The 20,020-nt window shown below is 41.6% G+C and overlaps 1 protein-coding gene across 3 annotated transcripts; it reads left to right on the plus strand.

Moving 5' to 3' along the window:
* The first annotated feature begins 846 nt into the window (after positions 1–846).
* Positions 847–17,079, plus strand: LOC110503904 (prolyl 4-hydroxylase subunit alpha-3). 3 transcript variants are annotated; one of them, XM_021582535.2, is made up of 13 exons: positions 848–1,262; positions 3,275–3,442; positions 3,590–3,819; positions 4,745–4,894; positions 5,048–5,099; positions 5,554–5,717; positions 6,018–6,194; positions 8,705–8,769; positions 9,242–9,401; positions 10,407–10,469; positions 11,419–11,487; positions 13,431–13,527; positions 15,592–17,079. In XM_021582535.2, the coding sequence occupies exons 2-13, from the start codon at positions 3,346–3,348 to the stop codon at positions 15,660–15,662; spliced, it is 1,395 nt and encodes a 464-aa protein (XP_021438210.2). In that variant the 5' UTR covers positions 848–1,262; positions 3,275–3,345; the 3' UTR covers positions 15,663–17,079. The 3 variants fall into 3 exon arrangements, 2 of the variants coding, with proteins under 2 accessions (XP_021438210.2, XP_021438209.2); XM_021582534.2 differs by having other exon boundaries at positions 3,288–3,442; XR_005039400.1 differs by lacking the exon at positions 15,592–17,079 and having other exon boundaries at positions 847–1,262; positions 3,288–3,442; positions 11,120–11,487; positions 13,431–13,505.
* The last annotated feature ends 2,941 nt before the right edge of the window (positions 17,080–20,020 follow it).

Genomic DNA, 20,020 nt, shown 5'->3' on the forward strand with positions numbered 1-20,020 from the left:
GTGAACTACTCCTTGAGTAAAAGTCTAAAAGTACATGATATTAAATATACTTAACTATCAAAAGTAAATGGAATTCTCAAATGTTCTTAAGTATCAAAAGTAAAAGTATAAATAATTTCAAATTCCTTAAATTAAGCAAACCAGAAGGCACAATTAAAAACATGTTTTATTGAGAGATGGCCAGGGGCACACTCCAACACTCAGACATGATTTACACACAAGGCATTTGTTTTTAGTGAGTCAGCCAGATCAGAGGCAGTAGGGGTGACCAGGGATGTTCTCTTGATAAGTGCGTGAATTGGACCATTTGCCTGTCAAAATGTAACGAGTACTTATGGGGGTCAGGGAAAATGTATGGAGTAAAAAGTACATTATTTTCTTTAGGAATGTAGTGAAGTAAAAGTTGGCAAAAATCTAAATAGTAAAGTACAGATACACAAAAAAACTACTTAAATAGTACTTTATAGTACTTTTACATAAGTACTTTACACCACTGGGCACTGGATGAATGTGTGCCCATAAGAAGACGTTCAGTTTCTTTGGCGAAATAAAAACACTGATATCTAAAGCAGTAAGGGTTAGATTATTTGATAGTCAGAGTTGTTATAAAATCATTTAATTAGACTAATATATGTTAAGTAGAATGCAGGGACTGGGCACATTTACGCATGACAATTCCGAAGGGAAACTATTGCAATACATTTTGAGCAAATCCAAATCCTAAAATACCTCATGTAATAGGACTGTTCATTAATCATGCAAATTCATATATGAGATTGTTATTGTTGAACCATTCTTCTTGATGACAGATGATGTGAAGTGGTGAAAGCTGATCTCTCAGGTGTGAGCAGCACGCATTGTTGAGAAAGAACATTGCGGAGATTCACACAGAACGGCAGGACCGAGCTAAGCTTTCCCGTAGGGCAGGTTTCAGTGGTTTGAAACAAGAAACTGCGCTACATTTAATAGATTTAAAGCAAGACCCATTGATAGAGATTAGAGTTGACAAAAAATCTATCGCAAGCATAGGCAACTTTTTAAACGTCATAGAGGTCATCATACGCGCGCAAAATGCAATATTATTTCAAATCCATTTTCTCAGTCTGTGTTATAATCAATATGATTTTGATTCCATTATCTTTTGGTGAGATGTATACGTCATTATTGAACGTCAAACAAGCCATCATTGTTGAAAGACAACTTATTGATAATTTAGAAACTTATATTGAACACGAATCGCAGAGACTTGAAGACATCAAAAGGTGAGTAACAGACAGGGAACGTTGTCATGATGCACGTGTGCTTGATAGTTTATCACTCGTTTATGTTGTAGGCTTACTTATTAAGGTTTAGAGGGTGTTGTTTTAGAAAGAAAGAGAACAAATAAAGCTAAATAATTGTGTCTAAGAATTAGTAAGCTATATGTTTGGGCTGTGTGTCCTTTATTGTGTTTTGTTCCATATAATTTCATGATAGGCTACTATTATCATCATACTTAGGCCGTTGTATTCCTTGCAGAACATATGCCATTGATGAATCACTGGAATGGAAAACCTCATGCATACAGTGCCTTGCGAAAGTATTCTGCCCCCTCGAACTTTGCGACCTTTTGCCACATTTCAGGCTTCAAACATAAAGATATAAAACTGTATTTTTTTGTGAAGAATCAACAACAAGTGGGACACAATCATGAAGTGGAACGACATTTATTGGATATTTCAAACTTTTTTAACAAATCAAAAACTGAAAAATTGGGCGTGCAAAATTATTCAGCCCCCTTAAGTTAATACTTTGTAGCGCCACCTTCTGCTGCGATTACAGCTGTAAGTCGCTTGGGGTATGTCTCTATCAGTTTTGCACATCGAGAGACTGACATTTTTTTCCCATTCCTCCTTGCAAAACAGCTCGAGCTCAGTGAGGTTGGATGGAGAGCATTTGTGAACAGCAGTTTTCAGTTCTTTCCACAGATTCTCGATTGGATTCAGGTCTGGACTTTGACTTGGCCATTCTAACACCTAGATATGTTTATTTTTGAACCATTCCATTGTAGATTTTGCTTTATGTTTTGGATCATTGTCTTGTTGGAAGACAAATCTCCGTCCCAGTCTCAGGTCTTTTGCAGACTCCATCAGGTTTTCTTCCAGAATGGTCCTCTATTTGGCTCCATCCATCTTCCCATCAATTTTAACCATCTTCCCTGTCCCTGCTGAAGAAAAGCAGGCCTAAACCATGATGCTGCCACCACCATGTTTGACAGTGGGGATGGTGTGTTCAGCTGTGTTGCTTTTACGCCAAAAATAACGTTTTGCATTGTTGCCAAAAAGTTCAATTTTGGTTTCATGTGACCAGAGCACCTTCTTCCACATGTTTGGTGTGTCTCCCAGGTGGCTTGTGGCAAACTTTAAACAACACTTTTTATGGATATCTTTAAGAAATGGCTTTCTTCTTGCCACTCTTCCATAAAGGCCAGAATTGTGCAATATACAACTGATTGTTGTCCTATGGACAGAGTCTCCCACCTCAGCTGTAGATCTCTGCAGTTCATCCAGAGTGATCATGGGCCTCTTGGCTGCATCTCTGATCAGTCTTCTCCTTGTATGAGCTGAAAGTTTAGAGGGACGGCCAGGTCTTGGTAAATTTGCAGTGGTCTGATACTCCTTCCATTTCAATATTATCGCTTGCACAGTGCTCCTTGGGATGTTTAAAGCTTGGGAAATCTTTTTGTATCCAAATCCGGCTTTAAACTTCTTCACAACAGTATCTCGGACCTGCCTGGTGTGTTCCTTGTTCTTCATGATGCTCTCTGCGCTTTTAACGGACCTCTGAGACTATCACAGTGCAGGTGCATTTATACGGAGACTTGATTACACACAGGTGGATTGTATTTATCATCATTAGTCATTTAGGTCAACATTGGATCATTCAGAGATCCTCACTGAACTTCTGGAGAGAGTTTGCTGCACTGAAAGTAAAGGGGCTGAATAATTTTGCACGCCCAATTTTTCAGTTTTTGATTTGTTAAAAAAGTTTGAAATATCCAATAAATGTCGTTCCACTTCATGATTGTGTCCCACTTGTTGTTGATTCTTCACAAAAAAATACAGTTTTATATATTTATGTTTGAAGCCTGAAATGTGGCAAAAGGTCGCAAAGTTCAAGGGGGCCGAATACTTTCGCAAGGCACTGTATATCATTGCATGGTTGTCTCCCCTCTGTCCATCTACCATGGTATCACCTTAGGGTGATATTCTCTCTAAACCTTTAGCACTTATAGACTCTTTCTGCAGGTTTTATGCAAAGGTGTCAGAATTGCACAGTGAGGTGTACAATGGACCATCAGCTGCTATGGCAAACCCCTTGGTGGCGTTTACTCTTATCAAGCGCTTGCAGTCCGAGTGGATTAATCTGATCTACAGTGATGAAGCACAAGAGAACACCCAAGGTTGTTTCCCTTTATGACTCTCTTTAAAAACAAATCTGGTCCTTACAACTGACATAACCTGGGACATAAGTTTGACAAAGGTCCATCCCCGCTTTTTGTGTTCTGTCGTCACCCCACCCCCACTCACTTCGCCGTGTTGTGTTTCAGCCTTCAGGTCTGGTTATGAGGAGGTAGAGGAGGAGGGAAGCTTGCCAAAACTGGAGGACCTTCAGGGGGCGGCCAATGGGTTGATGAGACTGCAGGATGTATATGCCCTTCAAGTGGGGGGACTTGTGAGAGGTCACTTCCAGAGGATCACTAACGGCAACCCCATTGACATCTACAGTCCCACAATATCTGTTCCTCTTTCTGGGGATGACTGCTTCCTGGTCGGGAAGGTAAGCCACCAATAACCCACCCATTTTATCATTGGCTGCACCTGATTCTCCACCCTTCTCCTCTTGCACACTGTCTCGCATGGATCTAACAATGATGAAAGCTCCCTCCAGCCAATGGTTACACAAATCCCACACGTAAGCTGAACAGGCATAAGCACTCTTTCATTCCCATGTCCATCATACCTGAACGTCAATAGTACGCCACTGACTAAGGGAATGTACAATATTTATTACTTACAGTATGTGGCTTTATGAGAAGTGTGTATGATAAGGGTAATGTGCAATGTATGTGTTGTGTTGAGTGTGTAATGTACACTGTCTTTTGGGTCCTGGTCAAAAGTAGTGCACAATAAAGGGAATAGGGAGACATTTGGAAGACGGACGAAGTCTTCCTCGTGATGAGTCACTCCTCAATGGATCCTACTGTTTATGTACAGTGGCAGTGCACACGGTGCACTGTGTGGGAGAGACAGTATGGAAAATACATCATATCTGTTTAGGGAAGTCTACGAATGTGGAGTAAGGGCCTTTGCCTTCACTTGTGCTAACACCAGGATTATCTGACTGTGACCATGTGTAAACAAATGCTCCGTTTGGCATGTTGCATGCAGTAATAGTTCTTCAACTGCACTTTTGTGGTGGCTAAAACCTAGTCGTTAAAACCAGCAGGGTTATCTAAGGGTTAGCTTTATTTCTCACGTTTCCAGGGCCCGTACAAAGCCTCAGCCACCATCAACAATCATAGTACTTCTCTTCAGCTCTAGAGAATGATATTTACAATGCTAAAAAGGTGTTCACTCTTTCCTTCCAACATATATTTTGAGTATGGTGTATGGCTGTTCAGGAAAAGAATGTGTCTCAATTTGTCATTATAAAATCTTTCTGTTGTTTTCTAATGCTAACATCCTGTGGTTTTGTATGGTAGGTTGCCTATGAGCTGGAGGACTACTACCACTCAGTGCAGTGGCTGGAGGAGTCAGTGCGTCTGTTCCGAGGGGCGGGGAGGGGATGGAGCCCAGAGAATGAGGGAACTCTGGAAGATGCTCTGGATCACCTGGCCTTCTCTCACTTCAAGGTGTGTCTATTTTGCACATAGAAATACAAGTCATTCTGATTTTGAATGTGATTCTTTAAAAAATAGACCTACTGGTTGAAAATAGTATTTGTAGAGAGATGTGATTCTTTCAGCATTTTGTTGACCAAATGTAACTTTTTTGTTTTGCTTCAGACAGGAAACATCTCCTGTGCACTGAGTCTCTCTCAGGAGTTGTTGAACCATGGTAAGCCTGTCTAGTTAAAACATCCCACTATAGTGTGGCCTGGGGTGGTCCAGCAGTCTAAACTGCTCCCACTGGATCTCATGGGGTTTACTCCGGCCCACTTCCTTTTTCTTTATCCTGTCCAATGAAAATAACATTCTGAAAAAGGAGTAGGACTGCCCCAATCCATAAAAAAACATCCCACTACGTATATCATGGTCACCATCTGCTTTGTATATCAGCCTATTTCCCCATACGGTAGCTGAACCCTGAAGTACTGTATACTTACTGTGCATGATGCAGACATGGACCTGGACCTTACAATTCAGGCCTCCTTTTAATAAAACGACATACATTGACCAGGAAAACATCTGTACTGCTCGCTTGTTTCTATTTTACCAACTGTACGCTGTGATTTGTTTCTCCAAACTCATGGTATCATATTGATGGTATTAACATGATTCCCTTCCTGAAGATCCCATGAACAGGAGAGTTTTGAAGAATGTAGAGAAGTATGAGCGACTACTTGTTGACAATCCACCATTACTGAGCGCTGACACTGGGTTGAAGAGGCCTAACACCACCTATCTACGGACAAGGAACACCTACGAGAGACTGTGTCGGACACAGGGCACTCCGGTATACTCATCTATAATATTGTAATCTCCTCCACCCAGCCGGCTATATGCGGAAGCAATTGAGTGATACAGTACATTTGCTTTTAGAAATGCTCCAAACAGAACTGAAATCATGCTGTCCTTTTAAATGTACGACACCATATGAGACACCATATGTGGAAAACTAAGACTTGGCTACATTCTGGAGCTCACAGAGAAAGAAAATAGTTTTTAAAGTTCTGAGGATGAAAAGGAAATACTGCTGCTTTCTTTCCATGTTTCGGATCCGGTAATGACCTCAGATGCCCTTCTCTCCTCACAGCCAATGCGTTATGAAAACCCCCGGCTGTTCTGTGACTATTTCAACAATGACAGTCCTGGGCTACTACTGCAGCCAATCAGACGTGAGGTGCTGAGCCTGCAGCCATATGTGGTCCTCTACCACAGCTTCATCACTGGCTCAGAGGCAGAGCGCATCAAGGACCTCGCCCAGACAGGGGTAAGTGTCTATCTACTGCCATGGTGTCACCCCTTTTACTCAGAAAAGGCCTATCAGGGCAGTATGTATCAAGCATCTCGAATAAGAAGTGCTGGTCTAGGATCCAGTCCTCCCTGTCCAGTCTTATTCATTATGATCTTAATGGCTAAATGGATCCTAAATCAGCCATCCAACTCTGATGCTTGATGCATATGGCCCCAGATTCTATTGTCATGACATTGATTCTGATTACCACATTCACTTTCCAAGTCCATTCAAAATGACGAGTGTCTTTTAAATAACATAACTGATAGAAGAGATCCTCCTTTGTCATGATTAGTTTTTGCGCATCTGAAGGATTATTAAATGTATTACATGTCAATGGCCTATTTTATGACTCCAGTAAAGATTGAGCAGGAGAGTGACTCTACACACAGAACACTGTTTGTTTTGGCTCTGCTGGGATAACGGTTATTTTAGGAAATTTCCAATCTGCTTTTTTCCCCCTGTGGTCTGGCTGCTTAGACTGCCACTGAGGTGCTAGTTTTTCACCCGAGTAATAGTTACAGCTTAGATTACAATGGCAGGTATGATAGGATTGATAGGTATGATAGTATTGTCATTTCTATTCTTGCATGTTTGTGATCTCAAATACTTAATCTATCAAGGGCTTTAGAAAGGCTCAGTCTCTGTTCTGTGACCTGGTTGCAATATTTACAATATTAAGAAATATTAACAAATAAGTAATAATGCCTGAGAAGCCGATGTTTGTTGGATATATTGGCCCAAGAACAAGCCGAGGGCCGGCAAACCGTGCCAATATATCCAACAAACACCGGCTTTGAATGCATAATCACTTTTATACAACGGGTTACCAGCATATTGAAATAATGATTGACATATTTTCATTAAAAAACATAATTTTGATTAATTTATTCGTACTATTTCATCTTTCCGCAAGATATATAGTCCTGACACAAATCTAGGGTTGCTAGAGACGCGACCCTTTCGTGAGTTATTTTTGTTCTGTATCTATGGACGCGACCCAGTTGTTTGTTCTAAGTGTTCAATTGCCATACAGAATAACAACAGTAGGTGCATTTGTTTAAGCTGTCTTTTAGTGACATTTATTTGGATACATCCATAACAATGAGCTAATGAGCCATGATTTCGCCTGGCATAGACAATGTGCTCTCTCGTTAGGACACTGTTGTTCAGAGGAGCTAGCCAACAACACAGCTAATACAATAACTTCAAACTGAAGCTGGAAAGACTGTAAACTAGTTGCACTTCGTTTCGTTTTACCTTTTTCAATTGCTTCTTCTTTGTATACATCTATAAAAACGATGCTAGCTGATTCATGATTTCGACTGGCTGAGAAAGCTGCCTGCTTCTCTTTCTCGTCTCGACTCCCGACCCCTACACGTTCATTATATTACTGTGGGACAGTTGGAGATCGAATTTGAATATTGAAACAATGACAGTGAGGTTTATACAAATCTCCGCTGTTGAAAACTAAATATTAGTCTAAAAGAAATGTGAGATAGTGTCTAGATTATTTTTGTAGTGGAAATCAAGTTTATAACTTCCCTGCATGGGCTGATGAGACAGTGGATTGCGCAGTCAGATGGAACTGAGTAAATGGGCATTTAAACGTCATAGATTTAGCCCGCTAAAATATGTCCAAACTGGTTTGGAAGAAGAATGTCTGCGTTGTACTGATGGGCTCATTTTAATGACTGGAATGGAATTAATGGAACGGTATCAAACACAAACATATGGAAACCAAGTTTGACTTTGCTCCATTTATTCAATTTTAGCCATTACAATGAAAGCGTCTTCCTACAACTCCTCCCACCAGCGTTCATTGGCTGACTTAGTTTTTCTGGCGAGATGCTGTAACCCAAATGATCTCCTAGATTTTGGGATGTTTTGGCATTGTTCAACAGGTTTTCCACCCCTTCTTCAAATTAAAATCCCTCCACTCATTATGTCAACATTTCATGGCGCTCTGGTGGGTTGATTAAAACCAGGCCTGGCCTGTGTCTCAAATTGCACCATATTCCCTATATAGTGCATTACAAAAGTATCACACTATATAGGGAATAGGGTGCCATTTGGGACTCGCACTGGAGTATTAGTCATTTGGAGCCTGGAGCACATGCGGTACTCCTTGCCCTGAGCACATAGACACATACATCATTGCCTGAGCATTGGTATTCAGGTGTTCATGCTTGGCTCCAAGGGTTTACTATTAGCTGTCTAGTTCAAAGTATTTAGAGAGGGTGTAGATAGAAATGGCAGTCAAATATTTCCGTCAGACACAGCTTCATTGGAAAATTACTGCGGTTGTTGAGTTTTGACGTTCATTTTTGTATGTTATTTACTGTGCTCTTTCAGATGTTTTCTTCTCTATCCTCACACCATTCATGTTTCTCTTGTCAGACAGAGCCCTGCAATTTGATCCTACAAAGTTACTGCTGTATAAAATGATTGAGTATTGAAAGTCTTCTCTCTTTTTGTGCCATAAGTTAAGGAGATCTGTGGTGGCATCTGGAGAGGAACAGGCTACTGCAGAGTATCGCATCAGCAAGAGGTACTACTATCAGAAACATGTCACTATTAAATGTATAGTTTACAGTTCCTTTTCATAACACTGCAAGCAGTAATAAAAGCACCAGCAGAACAATGCACCCTCACAGCAACCAGTGAATATACCGTATAACACTATAACATGCTTGGGCTAATTTTATGGTGCACATGTGATTTTCAGGCTTATTAGTTATAACATGTAATGTATGATAGTTAACTGTGGGATAAACTTTAACTGTTGAATGGAACGTAGCTGAACACCTCTGGAACCTACAGTATCAGTGGAAGGTGAAGTGTACATTATTGTTTTACATCAGGTAGAGCGACGAGTCAATCTGCATTGATCGGTTGAGGACTGCACATCAAGAAGGAATGACGCCACCTGTCAGAAGACAGAGTGTACAAAACATCAGGTCGAGCTCAAACCAAGACAGTGACATGATCTGTATTATGAGAGTGTGTGTTTTGTTTTTCAGTACATGGCTAAAGGACACAGCCCACCCTATCATTGGGAGGCTGGACCAGAGAATCACCTTGCTCACAAGTCTCAATGTGCAGCCTCCGTTTGCAGAGTACCTCCAAGTGGTGAACTATGGGATTGGAGGACACTATGAACCTCATTTTGACCATGCAACTGTGAGTGTTTACTAAACACTTATTACTAAATGAATAAACACTTAATGCAATAGTGAACCCTCATTTTGTGTGTTAGTGTTGAGTGATGGTCTGTGTCCCAAACATCACCCTATTTCCTAGTACAAGGGTTCCTAAACTTTTACACTCTTCCAGCATTTTATTTGATTTAACTAGGCAAGTCATTTAATAACCAAATTCTTATTTACCTTGACGGCCTAGGAACGGTGGGTTAACTGCCTTGTTCATGGGCAGAACGACAGACTTGTACCTTGCCAGCTTGGGGATTCGATCTAGCAACCTTTTGGTTACTGACCCAACGCTCTAACCACTAGGCTACCTGTCGTCACCTGCATTTGGGAATGTCCCGCGCCCCCCCCTGTGCATGCCACGTCTATTTCTATGGGCACAAGCCCTGTTCATTGCACAAACTGCTCACACCCCTCTTGCTGGCGGAGAGAACATTTTGCAGGTTTAAAGCTTATTTCCTGTAATTATACACATCTTGTCATGGCTGTAGAGAAAATGTTGCCGTTTTAAAGGACATTTTCTGGCAATTCTATAGATTTTGCCATGTCTAATGTGTATTCGTCTGATATTTGAGTGACTCGAACATTAATCCAAAATCTATGGACTAAAAAAATCTAGCTACAAAACGTTAGCTGACATGGGCTAGTTGATGTGGACATTTCTGACAGGATATAAATATCTCTCTAAGGTCTGCAATAACTGACATGACAAGAGGAAAACTACCCAATTTCGAAATTGCACCTTTTGCATTCTAGTATTACAACTTATTTTGGGGAGGGGGACCCGCGCTCCCCACCCCCCTCTGCTGGGCGCGCCCCACTGTTTGGGAACCACTGCCCTAGTACACTACTTTTGACCAGGGCTCATAGTTCTCTGGTTGAAAGTAGTGCTCTGTATAGGGGAATAGGGTGCCATTTGAGACGTAGCCATGGTAAGGACATGATATATTTATGTGTACTATTTCCTACATGTAACCAGTCAGCATCAAGCCCCATTTTTAGGCTCAACACTGGGAATCGAGTGGCAACCTTCATGATATACGTAAGTGTTTTATCTTGTTATCCTGTTATGTGCATGCTTGTCTCATTTGTGGATATACAGTAAAGGCATCTTTGGAGATACTGTACGCTATATCGCTTCAATCAGAATTAGAATTCAGTATTTTCTTATTGAAATTGCAATGAGATGTCAAACTTCAAGTTTTTTATAATTTTTGTATTTATTTCACCTTTATTTAACCAGGTAGGCTAGTTGAGAACAAGTTCTCATTTACAACTGTGACATGGCCAAGATAAAGCATAGCAGTGTGAACAGACAACAATACAGAGTTACACATGGAGTAAACAATAAACAAGTCAATAACACAGTAGAAAAAAAGAAAAAAAGAGTCTATATACATTGTGTGCAAAAGGCATATGAGGAGGAAGGCAAATAATTACAATTTAGCAGATTAACACTGGAGTGATAAATGATCAAATGGTCATGTGCAGGTAGAGATACTGGTGTGCAAAAGAGCAGAAAAGTAAATAAATAAAAACAATATGGGGATGAGGTAGGTAAATTGGGTGGGCTATTTACCGATGGACTATGTACAGCTGCAGCGATCGGTTAGCTGCTCAGATAGCAGATGTTTAAAGTTGGCAAGGGAGATAAAAGTCTCCAACTTCAGCGATTTTTGCAATTCGTTCCAGTCACAGGCAGCAGAGAACTGGAAGGAAAGGCGGCCAAATGAGGTGTTGGCTTTAGGGATGGTCAGTGAGATACACCTGCTGGAGCGCGTGCTACGGGTGGGTGTTGCCATCGTGACCAGTGAACTGAGATAAGGCGGAGCTTTACGGAGCTTTAGTTAAGGTGGTATGAAAAAGAATGTCTGCTTGTGAGATTTGGACAAACTCCACACTCCTTATTCCGGCATGGATGGCTTTTTTTTGACGTGTGCACAGTGGCTAGACTAGACACAACTCAGTGAGAATGTTGTCATCCTCCACAGCTCAGCTCTGTGGACGCAGGTGGGTCCACAGCCTTCATCCACGCTAACTTTAGCGTTCCTGTTGTGGAGGTAAATGCACTGCTCACATCAGCTGCTGGCTAAACTTGTTTAATGTCCCAAATGGCACCCTATTCCCTACAGAGTGCACTACTTTTTACCAGTGTTTATCAAAAGTAGTGCACTCTATAGGTAAAAGGATTCTATTTTGGACATGGGCTTTACCTTCTTGTTTATCCATCAAAATTGCTTCAAGCCAGAACACATACCCTCCTAAACATTCACTCTGTGCAGGTGTTAAAATGCCATCAAAAATAATAAGAGATTCTTTCCTCAGAAAGGTCACATCATTTCTTAAGATGTTTTGAGTAGGACTGTTCTTATGACAGAAGGCCTGATGAGTAAAGAGGAGCCATAGGCAGTGCCCCAAATGGCACCCAATTCTCTTTATAGTGTACTACTTTTAACCAGGGCCCTGTACATAATATTGGGAATCTGATGCCATTTGGGATGCATCCACAGTGTAGTGTTTGGTTTAATAAATGAGCTGCTGTTGAAAAGACACAGGACCTCACCAGGTTTTAACCTATGAACCTGGATTTTATTGAGGTTTCACTTCCTTTCCTCAAGTGGTAGAAAAAATTTCTCTCACTGGGCACCCTTTCCCTCATATCAATGTCAAATATGTTGTACTTGGAGCACAGCTATGCACGTGGGATTTTAACATACATACAGTGCCTTGCGAAAGTATTCGGCCCCCTTGAACTTTGCAACCTTTTGCCACATTTCAGGCTTCAAACATAAAGATATAAAACTGTATTTTTTTGTGAAGAATCAACAACAAGTGGGACACAATCATGAAGTGGAACGACATTTATTGGATATTTCAAACTTTTTTAACAAATCAAAAACTGAAAAATTGGGCGTGCAAAATTATTCAGCCCCTTTACTTTCAGTGCAGCAAACTCTCTCCAGAAGTTCAGTGAGGATCTCTGAATGATCCAATGTTGACCTAAATGACTAATGATGATAAATACAATCCACCTGTGTGTAATCAAGTCTCCGTATAAATGCACCTGCACTGTGATAGTCTCAGAGGTCCGTTAAAAGCGCAGAGAGCATCATGAAGAACAAGGAACACACCAGGCAGGTCCGAGATACTGTTGTGAAGAAGTTTAAAGCCGGATTGGGCCTGCTTTTCTTCAGCAGGGACAGGGAAGATGGTTAAAATTGATGGGAAGATGGATGGAGCCAAATACAGGACCATTCTGGAAGAAAACCTGATGGAGTCTGCAAAAGACCTGAGACTGGGACGGAGATTTGTCTTCCAACAAGACAATGATCCAAAACATAAAGCAAAATCTACAATGGAATGGTTCAAAAATAAACATATCCAGGTGTTAGAATGGCCAAGTCAAAGTCCAGAACTGAATCCAATCGAGAATCTGTGGAAAGAACTGAAAACTGCTGTTCACAAATGCTCTCCATCCAACCTCACTGAGCTCGAGCTGTTTTGCAAGGAGGAATGGGAAAAAATTCAGTCTCTCGATGTGCAAAACTGATAGAGACATACCCCAAGCGACTTACAGCTGTAATCGCAGCAAAAGGTGGCGCTACAAAGTATTAACTTAAGGAGGCTGAATAATTTTGCACGCCCAATTTTTCAGTTTTTGATTTGTTAAAAAAGTTTGAAATATCCAATAAATGTCGTTCCACTTCATGATTGTGTCCCACTTGTTGTTGATTCTTCACAAAAAAATACAGTTTTATATCTTTATGTTTGAAGCCTGAAATGTGGCAAAAGGTCGCAAAGTTCAAGGGGGCCGAATACTTTCGCAAGGCACTGTATATACAACATTTGATTTTCATTGAGGTACAATGTTTAGGATTGTCAAGTAGAGGAGGAGACTATACACATTCCAGGCACAATAGTGGCCCACAAAATCCAGGCAAGATTTGAAATGTTTTCTTCCAATGTTTTTAGTGACACATTTCCAATGTCTCTTGTGTTCCAGAATGCTGCCCTATTCTGGTGGAACCTCCATAGGAACGGCCAAGGAGATGGGGACACTCTGCATGCTGGCTGCCCTGTGCTTGCTGGGGACAAATGGGGTAAGAGGCTTTAATGAGACAACTGGGAACGCCACATAGTTCCTATAGAAAAACACACAGGTACAGTGAGCAGTGTCAGATGTGGAACGCTAAGGACCCTACGTCTATTCCAGTAGCCCCTGCCTGTCATACTGAAGTCACAGCTGGAGCCTGGGGCCACATCTGCACTGCATTATACAGATAGAGTTGGGGACAATATAGAGAAGAGGTCAGGCACTGAGCACTGCTCTGGGATGCTAAACATGTGGGCCTCCATTCCACATCATTTAACTCCATCTTGGATCCCACAGTCAGTGACAAGGCTAAAGGAAACACAGAGGGGTATCAGTAATTAATGTGAGTGGCTGCTTCTGAGAGACACTTAAAGGAGAAAGTATATACTTTTTATTTTTTATTTTACTGTGTGTTCATGTATTTGAACTAAGATTATAACAAGGAAATAAGGCCCCATTTCCCATTATTGACTGCCTCGCCTGGTTCACTAACTACTTCTCAGATAGAGTTCAGTGTGTCAAATCGGAGGGCCTGTTGTCCGGACCTCTATGGGGGTGCCACAGGGTTCAATTCTCGGGCCGACTCTTTTCTCTGTATATATCAATGATGTCGCTCTTCCTGCAGGTGATTATTTGATCCACCTCTACGTAGACGACACCATTCTGTATACATCTGGCCCTTCTTTGGACACTGTTTTAACAAACCTCCAAACGAGCTTCAACGACATATAACACTCTTTCCGTGGCCTCCAACTGCTCTTAAATGCTAGTAAAACTAAATGCATGCTCTTCAACCGTTCGCTGCCCGCACCTGCCCGCACGGCTAGCATCACCACTCTGGACGGTTCTGACTTAGAATATGTGGACAACTATAAATACCTAGGTGTCTGGCTAGACTGTAAACTCTACTTCCAGACTCACATTAAGCATCTCCAATCCAAAGTTAAATCTAAAATCGGCTTCCTATTTTGCAACAAAGCCTCCTTCACTCATGCTGCCAAACATACCCTCATAAAACTGACTATCCTACCAATCCTTGACTTTGACGATATAATTTACAAAATAGCCTCCAACACTCTACTCAACAAATTGGATGCAGTCTATCACAGTGCCATCCGTTTCGTCACCAAAGCCCCATATACTACCCACCACTGCGACCTGTATGCTCACGTTGGCTGGTCCTCGCTACATATTTGTCGCCAAACCCACTGGCTCCACACCATCTACAAGTCTTTGCTAGATTAAGCTCTGCCTTATCTCAGCTCACTGGTCACCATAGGAACACCCACCCGTAGCACATGCTCCAGCAGGTATATTTCATTGGTCATCCCCAAAGCCAACACCTACTTTGGCTGCCTTTCCTTCCAGTTCTCTGCTGCCAATGACTGGAACGAATTGCAAAAATCACTGAAGTTGGAGACTTGTATCTCCCTCACTAACTTTAAGCGTCAGCTGTCAGAGCAGCTTACAGATCGCTGCAGCTGTACATAGCCCATCAGTAAATAGCCCATCCAACCAACTACCTACCTCATCCACATATTTGTTTTTATTTTTCTGCTCTTTTGCACACCAGTATTTCTACATCCTCATCTGCACATATATCACTCTAGTGTAAATTGCTAAATTCTATTGGCTTATTTATTGCCTTACCTCCTTACTTCATTTGCTCACACTGTATACAATTGTTTTTCTATTGTGTTATTGACCGTACGTTTGTTTATGTGTAACTCTGTGTTGTTTTTGTCGCACTGCTTTGCTTTATCTTGGCCAGGTCATAGTTGTAAATGAGAACTTGTTCTCAACTGGCCTACCTGGTTAAATAAAGGTGGGGGAAAAAAAAAAATATATATATATATATATATATATATATATATATATGTATATAGTTAAAAAATTGATGGCTCCATATAAAAATATAAAAATGTGTGTCTACACTTTTTGGTGATTTTAATGTCAGTGAATTTTTAACAACTCTTTTTTACACACCTGTATATGATATTTTATGTTTGTTTGACTACTCTGTGACATACACTACTAACACATACTCTCTGTTGTCCATGCCCTGTTCCAGTGGCTAACAAATGGATCCATGAGTACGGCCAGGAGTTCCAGAGACGCTGTAGCCCAAATCCTGAGGAGTGAGAAGAGAGAAAGCAGCTGCTGGGACCACTTGGAGTACAAGAACCAGCCTCCACAATGGAGCCATGCGCGCCACGCAGGCAGAGAGGGAGGGAACGAGAGAGGGAGCAAGAAAGGGCATGCTAGAGCACTTGAGGCAGGGGGAGAGGAAGGCAGCCAAAGCAGCCTGCATCTGTGATTGGAGCTTCAGGCACTGCTGGAGGGGGCTGGAATGGCAGGGGGCTGACTTGGTTTTGGGAAGGAGGAGGTGGTGGGGGTGGAGGAGGGCATTTGGCAATCAGCCCCAAAAGCAGAGTGGCCTCTTGCTCCCACTCCCCAGTCAGTCCCTGCTGGAGCAGAGCTCTCTCTGAGAGAGGCCTCTACACTCACACACTGGGCTGGTTTCAGTTAACGCTGCTAGGCTGTTTGGCTCCGGTGTCAGTTTGTTTGAAAAAAAAAAAAAGTATAATGCAGCCTTTTGAAAACTGATGCACTGAATCTGTCAGGATGCGCTTCACACGGACTGATCTCATTAGCACAGCGCTAATCTTTACCATCACAATTTATTTCGTATTATATTTCTCTAACCATCTCACACCTTAAGAATGTAGTTAAGAGCGGCGCTGTGATTCAGAGGAAAAAGGTTATTGTGACTTTTTCCCATTCATGCTGTCAGTTCAGGAGATGAGGTAGTCATCTCTCCCACTGAGGGGCTTGCTGACATTTGGTGTGCTCTCTATTGCTCATCTTCTTGTAGCTAATGGGGTGCATATGAGTCAAACCTGTTTAGTCTTCTAGCTCCCATTCAGAGGCATAATTAATTAGTCATGGTCTGTAAACCAGATAATTGGATGAATGCATCTGCTTTAGCACAGAGTCTCTGACCTCACTACAAATCCTAGGTATCTAGCTGCATACCAGCAGGCCAAAATATGTGTTTGTATGTAGGTCAAAACACCTCTGAAAAGAGTGCATACAGGCTTTCACACCTAGTCTATGAGGGAGTGAGGAGTGAAATGTACTGTAGGCTCCCAGGGGCTTCACTGTCAGTATGATTCTTTGGGCTGGCTGCTGCCTTTTGAGTGACAGGGAGTGTTGAAGGGAGAGGGGTTCAACAAGGATAATATCTCTGCCTGCTGGGATGTAAGGAAGTATTCCTTCCAGTGCACAACCCCGTACCACCCCTACCCTTTAGACACACACCACACACAGATACAAACACAGAGGTCGTATACTACAGGAATGCTACATGCTCCCAGCTGCATTCCTTAACAGTAGACCTTGATTGTTCCCCCTGGAGTGGATTGACAGGAGGCCCATGTTTGATAAAATGCATGGAGGATGGAGGTTATGCCTTTGGAGTTTCTCCAACCAAGAACATTTCTATTCTATGGAATTCTCAAACTTTATATGATTTCAAAATAAATAACTTCAATAAAAATATGTATGTCTGACTCATTACTAAGCAGTTAAAACGAAACATACACAAAATAATATTTACTCTGCGTACAGTCCGCAGACTATTTATAGTTGACCTGACTAATATGTGAGCACAAGACACATACAGTTGAAGTCGGAAGTTTACATACACCTTAGCCCAAAACATTTAAACTCAGTTTTTTTTACATTTCCTGACATTTAAAAATTCCCTGTCTTAGGTCAGTTAGGATCACCACTTTACTTTAAGAATGTGAAATGTCAGAATAATAGCAGAGAGAATGGTTTATTTCAGCTTTTATTTCTTTCATCACTTCCCAGTGGGTCAGAGGTTTACATACACTCAATTAATATTTGATAGCATTGCCTTTAAATTGTTTAACTTGGGTCAAACGATTCAGGTCGCCTTCCAGAAGCTTCCCACAATAAGTTGGGTGAATTTTGGCCCATTCCTCCTGACAGAGCTGGTGTAACTGAGTCAGGTTTGTAGGCCACCTTGTTAGCACACACATTTTCAGTTCTGCCCACAAATGTTCTATAGGATTGAGGTTAGGGCTTTGTGATGGTCACTCCAATACCTTGACTTTGTTGTCTTTAAGCCATTTTGCCACAACTTTGGTAGCATGCTTGGGGTCATTGTCCATTTGGAAGACCCATTTTCTACCAAACGTTAACTTCCTGTTAAGGTGCGTGAATGAGGACCCAAAAGCGAATTAACAAAACAGAGCTTCTTTAATAACAAAACAAACGTAGGCTCAGATGGACCGGCAGATTCCGACAGGACAGGACAAGGTTGCAGCAAACATGACGATAGTCTGGTTCAGGCATGAAACACAAACAAGAATCCGACAAAGACAGGAGCAGAAACAGAGAGAGATATAGGGACCTAATCAGAGGGAAAAAGGGAACAGGTGGGAAAAGGGGTGAATGAGGTAGTCAGAGAAGACAAGGAACAGCTGGGGGAAAGAGGGGAAGAAACGGTAACCTAGTACGACCAGCAGAGGGAGACAGGGTGAAGAGAAAGGACAGAAACAAGACACAACATGACAATACATGACACTTCCTGATTGATGTCTTTAGATGTTTCTTCAATATATCCACATCATTTTCCTACCTCATGATGCCATCTCTATTGTGAAGTGCACTAGTCCCTCCTGCAGCAAAGCACCCCCACCACATGATGCTGCCACCCCCATGCTTCACGGTTGGGATGGTGTTCTTCAGCTTGAAAGCCTCCCCCTTTTTCCTCCAAACATAACGATGGTCATTGTGGCCAAACAGTTCTATTTTTGTTTCATCAGACCAGAGGACATTTCTCCAAAAAGTACTATCTTTGGAAATTGCTCACAAGGATGAACCAGACTTGTGGAGGTCTACTATTTTGGGGGGCTTTGGTTTTGGCTGATTTCTTTGGATTTTCCCATGATGTCACGCAAAGAGGCACTGAGTTTGAAGGTAGTCCTTGAAATACATCCACAGGTACACCTCCAATTGACTCAACTGATGTCAATTAGCCTATCAGAAGCTTCTAAAAGCCATGACATCATTTTCCGGTACCCTAAATCAGTGATTAGAGTGGAAGCATGAAACAAAGCAATAGAACTGACTTTGAGGTCCAGATTTTAATTTGAGGGCTCAAGCAAATCTGGATTTATGTATAAACTGCTCATCAGGACCTTGATTTGCTGAAGTAGGTGTGTAAAGAGCAGGTTTTGGAGCAAAAGCCTGCAAACTCAGTAGTTCTCCAGGAGGCGATTCCACAAATAATTGATGACTAGGATTTGTGAACGTTGATTTTAGTTTCACCCTCTATGACGATGGTGGATCAAAAAATTACTGTATTGTACAGAAAGAACAGTGCTGCACTGCTGCTCTCTGGTGGTAACTGGTGCTGGTAATGAGTTGGGGTGGAGCAGGGTTGCCATGTCTGCTGTTTTCTGACAAAATTGTGTACTTTGAAAACAACGTTGCGGATGAAAATGTATTGGTCGCGGGTTACAGTTTTTTGAGCTACTTCTAAATTGCACCGCGGCCGCCATGGCATTATTTTCACTTTGACTTGCTGCAGTTGACTATCAGTAAGAGGCAGTCTTTTACTGAGTGAGTGGTGGGGAGGGGGAGGGCTGGAGGGGTGTGTGTGCGTTGAGACTGAGCGCTGCGGCAGGCAGCCGAGTCACGTGAGTGACCACTTTTTTATAGACATCGGTCAAAACAAATCAAATCGTATTTGTCACATGCTCTAATACAACACGTGTAGACATTATAGTGAAATGGTTACATACAAGCCCTTTACCAACATGCAGTTTTAAGAAAAATAAGAGTTAAGAAAATATTTACTAAATAAACTAAAGTAACAATTAGGGATACATGATATATCGGTAAGCATATCAGAATCAGACGATATTAGCAAAAAAATGTCAACATCGGCATCGGACTGATGTCTAGTTTAACGCTGTTGTGCAAAACCGATGTCAAAGCTGATGTACATACCTATATAACGTAGGTAGATGATGTAATGACGGCACAAAAAATACAGCGCTACACGTGCATTCCTAACCTAGCCCACAATGTCTGCTGTGTGGATCTATTTAGAAGTTTCAAAGGAAGATAACAAAAAGGCCGTTTGTGCTGCTATTATTTCCAGAGGAGGGGATACAGTGAAATCTTTAAATTAGGGATGCACCGATATGACATTTTTGGCCGATACCGATAACCAATATTTTCCTTGACAAAAAACCCGATACCGATACAATAACCAATATTTTAAAAAATTGCGGCCTTTTAAGTATTCTAGTACAGATAGTTGAAACACACACACTTCCCAAAAAGTAATTTTGTTGGCATTTACGTATGTCCCCATTCCCAGTGAAACATAATCAAAACGTATTTCTTTCACTTACTTCCTGTGCGGTTTCGTTGTTCATTTGTTCAGTCATTTCATTCTC

Source organism: Oncorhynchus mykiss, chromosome 24, assembly GCF_013265735.2.
Source record: "Oncorhynchus mykiss isolate Arlee chromosome 24, USDA_OmykA_1.1, whole genome shotgun sequence".
NCBI classification, from domain to species: domain Eukaryota; kingdom Metazoa; phylum Chordata; class Actinopteri; order Salmoniformes; family Salmonidae; genus Oncorhynchus; species Oncorhynchus mykiss.